The sequence below is a fragment of the Microtus oregoni genome, unplaced genomic scaffold (assembly GCF_018167655.1).
Source record: "Microtus oregoni isolate MIOR12 unplaced genomic scaffold, Mior012 000008F_ref0000371, whole genome shotgun sequence".
NCBI classification, from domain to species: Eukaryota; Metazoa; Chordata; class Mammalia; order Rodentia; family Cricetidae; genus Microtus; species Microtus oregoni.
In genome coordinates, this window is record NW_024543067.1 from 58,821,640 (window position 1) to 58,829,967 (window position 8,328).

The window sequence follows — 8,328 nt, forward strand, 5'->3', positions numbered from 1 at the left end:
GACTCCGGGTTTATAAAAAAGTTACTTTATTTTTTTATAAAATTTAGTACAAATTGTATTGAAATATAAATCCTTCTTGAGCATATCAGTTTTGACTGCACAGTAATTCAAATGCAAGTATTTCCTTTTGTCTGGGGACACATCACAGGCCAACGTGCCCTTCATTTACCTGGGTTGTAAAAAACAGGCGACCTCTTAACTGCTGAGTCATCTTCACATTGATCTCTGAGAGAGCTGTCTTCATAGTTACTAGTTAAAACATCAAGAAAAGCAGAGATGAGGAATCCCCCCCCCATCACTTGTTCAGGTGTCTTGTTATCAAAAAATAAATATAAAACCTGCAGACATTCCCTGGAGTTTTCCTCAAACAGAAAGATCTACAATCTTTACTTCTGAGGGGTAAGGGGGAAAAGAGCCAGTATTAGATTAAGCCTGCTCACTTGTCTGGTCTGGAGCAGGTTGCACGGTGCCAAAATAAAAAGCCAGTTTTATTTTGTATTTCCTTTCTGCTTGTGTGCCAAGTTACTCTTTTTGACGACACTTTTGCTGAAATCAGCACTCCCCAGTTTCCAATTCTGCCCACAGTTTTGCTGGAAAGGAACACACGGGCATATCTGGGACACAAATCACAAAAAAAGGCGGGGGGAGGGGGGGGCATGGTGTTGTCTTTCCAAAAAACAAAAAGGAAAGTCCAAGAGCTAACAGCCACCTTAAAGGTCCACGGTTAAAGTGCCTTTCCATTTGCAAGAACGTCTACACGTTTCCAGCCTCTCCCCCACGACTCGTTTCTGTGGCCAATACCATTGATCACAAGGTCACTCACTGGGTCAGTGTCACCAGTGACTATAGAATGAGCGGACACTACTTGCTGACCTTTACAGCCTTGCTTCAGTAGCGCTGACCAACTGAATTAGCCAATCACCACTGATCTAAATAACGGTAAAAATACCAAATAAACAAATAATACTTTTTTTTTTTTTTCATTAAAGCCCTACATTAGAGCCAGGCATGGTGGCACAAGAGTGTAATCCTAGCACTGAGACTTAAGAAGGAAGGATAGAGTTCAATGCTAGCCTGAGCTATGCAAGCAAGACCATATCTCAGGAGAGGGAGAAAAAGTGATTAAAAGGGAATGTATCGGCAACAAAGAAAAAGGAGGAAGGGAAAGAAAGAGGAAAAAGGAAAAAGGAAGGAAGGAAGGAAGGAAGGAAGAAAGGAAGGTAGGAAGGAAGGAAGGAAGGAAGGAAGGAAGGAAGCAACCTCATCACTCTGAGGCCAATACGTACACTGAAATCTTTGGTTCTAGTTTGCAGTATATACTAGGAGCTGAAACCTGAACTCCATCTCAAGTACAGTGGAATCCGCATGGTAAATCCCCATGGAATTTAGCCATGGCCTCTCATGCCTAGCAGATTAATTCTCAAAAGCCCTGAGAACTGGCATACTTTTCCTGGTAGGGCAGAACCCGTACAACAGGACTAAGTAAATCTAAATCTACCCACACCTCATTCATCTTGCATCCAAAGCATTAGCTCTACAGTTTTCTGCACACACAAGAGTTAACATACCAAGCCTGAACTGCTATCCTTGAAAAGGCCTGCTTGCAATGCTGGCCCTTGGCTGGCACCTAGGAACTTCAACTTACAGTGGGCTCCCACCAGAAACTGTTAAGACTGGCTCACTGCTCCTAAACTGTTTCTGAAGCAATATGGCTTATGTTGAATGCCTGCTGTGGGGAATCTTGAATTTTGCCTTGTGCTAAGAAGGTTCCTCCATGACCTATTGCCAGTAAAAGCTCTGGGCACCAAGTCTTTGATGACTTTCATGTGTGTTGACACGAATCACTCCTGTATATCCAAATAGGAGACTTTAGAAACTCATACTTAGATCCCACAGGCTCTGACAAAGGTTCCTTTTCCCTTTGCTGAGTCTTCCCTGTATCCTTTCATTATCATAAGTCAAAGCTGTGAGACTCTGTACTAAGCCCTGAGTCTTCTTGATGAATCATGGAACCCAAGGGTGTCCTTGGGGACCTCTGACACAGTCAGTGCAGGGAGGCTCGGTGGGAAGTGTCTGCCATTGCTATTTCACTCCCATCCTTCTGTCTCTCTTTACATAACAGATCCCATTCACAGATGCCTGAATGTCAAACGCACGTCCCTTCCTGTGAGTCCCTCCCTTTATAGCACATGGGCCAAACATAGTTAAACTGTCTCGTGGAACTCAGGAGTCATTTCCAAAGGAATAAGAGACAGACAGCACTGATTTCATTCAAGTTCTTTCCAAAGCCATCTGAATATCCATCAGGCCTCCCGTGAACATGGGGGCCCCAAAACAAGTGGCAACGGTCCACACTATACAATGCCACTTGCCAGTCACCAGTGAGGATGTACAAGTGCCACTGTAGGAGTGAGTGTCTCAACACTGCATATGCTTAGCCTGAGAACCTACTAAAGCGATGGATACATTGAGCCCTTTTTCAAAACCTAGTATCCTACAAGCTCAGTTCTTAAGCACTATAAGCTCAGTTCTGTTTCTGACTCTAGTCCCATGGCCAAGTCAACCCAGTCCATTTACCAGGAGCAAGCCTTGGCTAGTGTGCCTTGAGATGCCCATTGTGTCTTAGCTGTCGCTCCTCATTCCTCCTGCTCCGCCACGCATGGTACTTCTTGATGCTCTTCTTCCACGCAAAGCGCCAGATGCTAACCATAAAGCACCAAGACACAGCGTACATTGCTATTCCCCCAACCTTCACAAACCACTTGGGTGTGGGTGAGACCATTTCGCAGAAAAGGAGACGGGCGCCTACACCAATCCTCACACCAGTGAACAGAGCCACAAAGAGGAAGTCCACCACATCTCCAGTGAAACTGTGGTAGTGCCCGGTTTCACGGAGAAACCAGCGAATCTGGAGCAACGGGTTGGTGATCTCACTTCCAAAGAGGACCGCGTTGACCTCTGTGCCCGACTCCCCAAGTGCTAGGGCCATGATGATCCCCAAGATGCTCAGTGTGTGGTGAGCCAGCATCAAGGCACCCTCGGACTGGAAATAGATGCACCAGCCCAAGTCGAAGATGAAGTAGCCCAAGGTAAGACACAGAATGTGAACTTGGAGAGGTGTGTTCGGCGAGCCTGAAACAAACCAAGACAAAAAAGACAACATGGCTGGGAATTGGGTCACCCGCATAGGGAGCCTCTATCTTTCTGAACCACTAAAAAGGACAAAAGCAATGACAGACACAGACATAAACTTGCTTTTTTTTTTTTTTGATTATGGTTTCTCTATGTAGCCCTGGCTGCCCTGGAACTCTCTCTGTAGACCAGGCTGGCCTCAAACTTAGAGATCTGCCTGCTTCTGCCTCCCAAGTTGTGGGATTAAAGGTGTGCAGCACCACTTCCCAGCATAAAGCATTTAAAAATGATAACAACAACAACAAAAAAAAATCTAAAGTCTGCCCTTACTTATAATCCCAGAACTTGGATGGTAGAAGAAGGAAGATCAGGACATGGCCAACCTTGGCTACACAGGGAGTCAGGGCCAGCCTGGGTTACAAGAAAGCCTGTCTCAAAAGACAAATAAACGTTAAGTCTAAAACCGTGGTCTTTCTTGTTTTGATTTTTTTGTTTTTGTTTTCTGAGACGGGGTCTTCCTAGTACGTCCTCGGGGAGCTAAGGTTGGCCTGGACTTCTAACGCTCTACCTGGTTCATCCTCCAAAGGTGCGGGTCACAGACAAGGGCTGCAGAGTCAACTCAAGGTTAGCCTGTCTCAAAACAATATCAGGAAAAATACTAAAATAGTAATAAACCTCAAAGACTTCAGTGAGTGATTTGACTGTTAACCACAGTGTTCTTCCTGTGGAAGAACATAAAAGTTATTTTGTTGTTTCCGTGAATGTTCTATTTTCCTCCCTTTTAACCAGACTCTTGTTCCCAGACTCATGGGTCACTCTGTCATGTCCATCAGATTTTTTTTTTTTGAGACCTTAACTGTTTGGCCTTAACTGTCCTGGAACTCAGTCTGTAGTCCAGGCTGGCCTCAAATTCACAGAGATCTACCTGCCTCTACCTCTGAGTGCTGGGATTAAAGGAGTACACCACCACCGCCCAACTCAGAACATAGATTAACCTAGAAGACTGGGTTATTGGACACTGGCAGTTCGAACCCATCCTGAAAACAGACTCCAGAGAGAACTCCCAGAGTGTCTTCATGTCCAAGGACATCAGGTACAATAACCTGACATATTTAAAATCATTAAGAACCTTAAAAATGAAACACAAAACTAAAGAATTTATTTCATTTCAGTTTGATAGAAAGATTAGGAATTCGAGGCCAGCCTGGACTATAAAACAAGAACTTGCCTCAAAGAAAATCAACAACAAAGTCACAAGAGTCCATAATCCCAGCTACTTGGCAGGATGAAGCAGAAGGTTCATAAACTCAAGGCCAGTTTGACTACCAAGTGAGTAGTCAGGTCAGCTGGTCAACTTAGTGAGACCCTCTTAAATATATATGAGAAAATAGAAAGAAAATAGAAGAGAGTGGGGACACATTCATAGCTCTAGATTCGATCCCCATTACCACAAAAAGGCATGAAAAGAACCTCAATAGCACAAAAGAGTCACGAAAAGCAGAAGCTAGACGTACACAGTATCAAAATTAACAATGAGGACTGCAATACAAATCATTAGAATGGAAATTATTCTTCAATATTATTCAAATCTATTTTTTCAAGTGCCCCAAATCATAAATTCCTAAGGAAAAAAATCTCCAATGTCCCCTCTACCTACCTGGGTGGGTAAAAGGCCAAGGGCCATCAATGAAGCCAATATAAGCAGACAGGCCTATAGAGAGGACTCCATGGGTGAAGGTCACCAGCCGGCAGCTCCACTCATAGCTTCGGTGCTTATTCAGGCGGCAGAAAGACGTATAGAGTGAGAGCCAGCCACCCAGGCTGCACAGCACCTGCAGACATAGACCTAATGCCATCCTATGACAGAAGAGACCAAAACCAGGAAAACAAAGGATGTACCCTAAGAAAACAGCAGCGGGTAATTTTGTGCATATGCCCAAACTGCTACTATAAAATAACATGAAAACGCGACTTTTTCTGAAATTCTTTACTGTATATGTATCCAAGCCTCTTGTACATAAATGTGGCTGCTGTATTTATGACGGCAAGTCCCCTTGAGATACTGTGTCAAGCACTTGATAAAAGCTGTGTTCTGGAAGCCAGCAACAGCCCTCTGGATTACTAAGCTAACTGCACACTTAACTAACAACCCAATGTCAATAAGGACCTTTCAGAGACCCCTGACTTTGGATTGTGATACACAGGTGACAAAGCACCTGTACCTGATAATACACACTTCACAAATGCCAGCACTACCCAGGTAGAGTGGTATGTGCCTGTAATCTCAGCTACTCAGGAGGCTGAGTTAGGAGGATGTCAAGTTGAAAGTCAGCTCGGTCTACAGAGCAGGTTCAAGTCTTGCCTGGGCTATTTACAGAAGCCACGCCTCAAAACAGCGCGAGAAAGGATTAGGGGTACAGCTCAGTGATAGAGCACTTGACTTCCATGTGTGAAACCTTGGGTTCAATTTCCAATACCAGACACAAAAAGAGAAGGGAGCGAAGACAGTTCAGTTGGTGATAAACATGAGAACCTGAGTCTCAGACCCATGTAAAAAAGCCAAGTGTGGCAGTGCATGCTAGTAATCTCATTGTTGAGAGATGGAGAAGATGAATTCCTGTGGAGAAACCCTATCTCAAAAAACAAGGTCATCGGGGACAGAGGAATACCACCAGAGTTCGTGTGTGTGTGTGTGTGTGGTGTGTGCTCACATGTGCACTGCTGCACACAGTGGCAATGCTCTCATAAAAAAATAATAAAATAAATAAATAAAATACCACTTTGGTTTCTGCTAGAAGTCACATGATACCAGGCATCTTAATGTGGTTAAGCTGAAACTAAATTTGACTGAAGTCTGGATTTGGGTCATAGGTTTATCAGACAAGATCAAAACTTGAGGCAAATGTAAATCGAGAGCCAAACAAAGACTCCAGACCTCTTGGAAGACATCTCAACTCTATCATTCATCAACAAGGAAGCAAAAGAATTTTTAAATAAATATTGAGATACAAAAATATCCTTAAGGCAATTATTCAGTTAAAAGCAAAGCAAACGTAGCTGCTAAGGGCCTATAATCCGAGCACTGGGGCAGCAGAGGCAGGAGGATCACCTAGAGTAGGAGCTCAGACTCATCAACACAGTGAGTTCCAGGCCTGGTAGGGCTACACAGATCTTGTCTCAAAATGATAGATGGAGGACACAGGGATGGACGGATGGATAGAAGATAGATAGACAGATAGATAGATAGATAGATAGATAGAGATGGTAAAATCAGAAAACTTACATTTTTTAATTTTTGCTGATACGTTTAAACAAGAATAGTCATCACTAACATTAGTCGTATAAAAGTAGACTCTAAAAAGGACTAAGATGTCCTTGTTAATATACATTAGCCCCTCTATTGAAAGTACAAATAAAGAAATCCCAAACACGTCAGCTACCAGCTACATCTCTCATCTCTGCAGGAATTCTCTGCATGACTTAACCGCTCACCCTTTTCTGACAAATGCTGACCAACACTCCTCAACACACGGGCCACTCCCAGGAATGCTATCCAGAGAGGGCTTGGACAAAGGGCAAGTTTTGCCCAGCTTTCATGAGAAATCAGGTTTCCATCCAAGAAAACAGTAGGTGTCCATCAGAAACCTGTAAGTGGGTAAATCACTTTAACCTGAAGAATGAGTTTAAACTAAAATTAGAGAACAGAAAAAGGGCAGAAAGGGAAAAAAAAGGGTCAGTTCAGTTCTAAGACACATTTTTCTGAAACTTCTAGGCCAATCTTCAGAGTAAGGGCCAGACATACAAAGTACCCGAGTGAAAAGCGCTGTCCCTCTTACTTCCTTTGAAAGGCCAGGGTCACTGGCCAGTAAGGCGGATCAGCTGATTGGGACTCGGCGATTAGTATTTTTAGAGTCCTCTTCTCTGAATCCTAATTCCCTGGCCCAAGAGAGGAAACAGTAGCCCATTTACAAACACTCCAGTTAAAAGCAGGCATTTGTAAACGGCAGACCCAGCTCTGTGACCTTGAGCCTTCGTGTCTGGTGTGGGTCTGGGAGGTTCCCAGGCCCTCACAGCTCGATGCCCAGGCTCCCCCATCCCGGAGAGCAGCGGCGCTGGGCGGGCGCCTGGCTCCAGGCCTCGGTCAAGCTGCAGCCGGGGGCTCCGAGCCAGCAGCAAGATTGCATCCCGAGAAGGGACGTGTCTGAAGGCCTCGGCCACGCCCGGCGTCCAGCCCGGATCGCCTCATCATGGACCGTTATCTAGGCATCCAGCCGGGTGCCCAGAGCTTGGCGCAGAGAGGCCCCGGCGCCCCGGGGCAGAAAAGCCCGAGCGCACCTGGCCGCCCGCCCGCCTTCTTCCCTGCCTGCGCCACAGGCAAGCCGGTGCCCATCCCGCCAGCGAGCTCTGTTACCTGGCCGAGCGCACCGGGAAGCCTTGGGCGCCCGGGCGCCCACAGCCCAGGGCCCGGATCGCGGCGACAGGAAGCTGTAGAGGGAGGGGGAGACGAGGCTGTGACGGCGGAGGAGGAGGAGCCGGGGGTCTAGGGGCACCTGCTGGCTGGGAGGACGGAACGCAGAGTGGATGCTGGGCCAAGGAAGGGAGAGGGATGGAGGGTCCTACTTTGGGCAGGGAAGGGAAGGGTGTTGTGTTGCGCTTATTTGTTGGTCGGTTTAAATCATCATGGAGCTGTGAATGTAGTATCTGTCTGGATTTTTAGTGATAGAACGTTTGCCATAACACGTGTGAGGCCCTAGATTCAACCCCCCAGTACTCTGCCGCAGTAGAGTATCCTGATCCATTCCTCAGTCTGTGAGCCTTTTCACTAAGCATTTGCTGAGCACCTACTAAGCACCTACAATTTACACTATCCTATAGGTGATGCAATAGCCCATCTTTGATCTCCTGCTTGAATCTGAGTGGGGAAACAAGCACACTGAATGCCCGAAAAGTACTTAGGCCTGGGAATTACAGCGCTCTCTTTTCAGAACTGTCGGATAAGGTTTAGAAGGAGCTGGAGAAACCTGGAGGTGGTGGTACACGCCTTTAATCCCAGCACTCGGGAGGCAGAGGCAGGAGGATCTCTGAGTTTGAGGCCAGTCTGGTCTACAGAGCTAGTTCCAGGACAGCTAGGGCTGTTAAACAGAGAAACCATGTCTCAAAAAATAAAATAAAATAAAATAAAATAAAAAAGGAGCT

General features: G+C 45.7%; 1 protein-coding gene across 4 annotated transcripts; it reads right to left on the reverse strand.

Annotated features, from left to right (window-relative positions):
- Positions 1 to 20: 20 nt before the first annotated feature.
- Positions 21 to 7,630, reverse strand: Tlcd5 (TLC domain containing 5). 4 transcript variants are annotated; one of them, XM_041656715.1, is made up of 4 exons: positions 6,416 to 6,599; positions 4,790 to 4,989; positions 2,578 to 3,132; positions 21 to 249 (listed from the first exon to the last, which is right to left on the reverse strand). In XM_041656715.1, coding segments are annotated over exons 1-3 (741 nt in total). In that variant the 5' UTR covers positions 6,418 to 6,599; the 3' UTR covers positions 21 to 249; positions 2,578 to 2,593. The 4 variants fall into 4 exon arrangements, with proteins under 4 accessions (XP_041512649.1, XP_041512650.1, XP_041512651.1 ...); XM_041656716.1 differs by lacking the exon at positions 6,416 to 6,599 and adding an exon at positions 7,544 to 7,630 and having other exon boundaries at positions 21 to 3,132; XM_041656717.1 differs by lacking the exon at positions 6,416 to 6,599 and adding an exon at positions 7,544 to 7,609 and having other exon boundaries at positions 21 to 3,132; positions 4,790 to 4,964.
- Between the last annotated feature and the right edge of the window lie 698 nt (positions 7,631 to 8,328).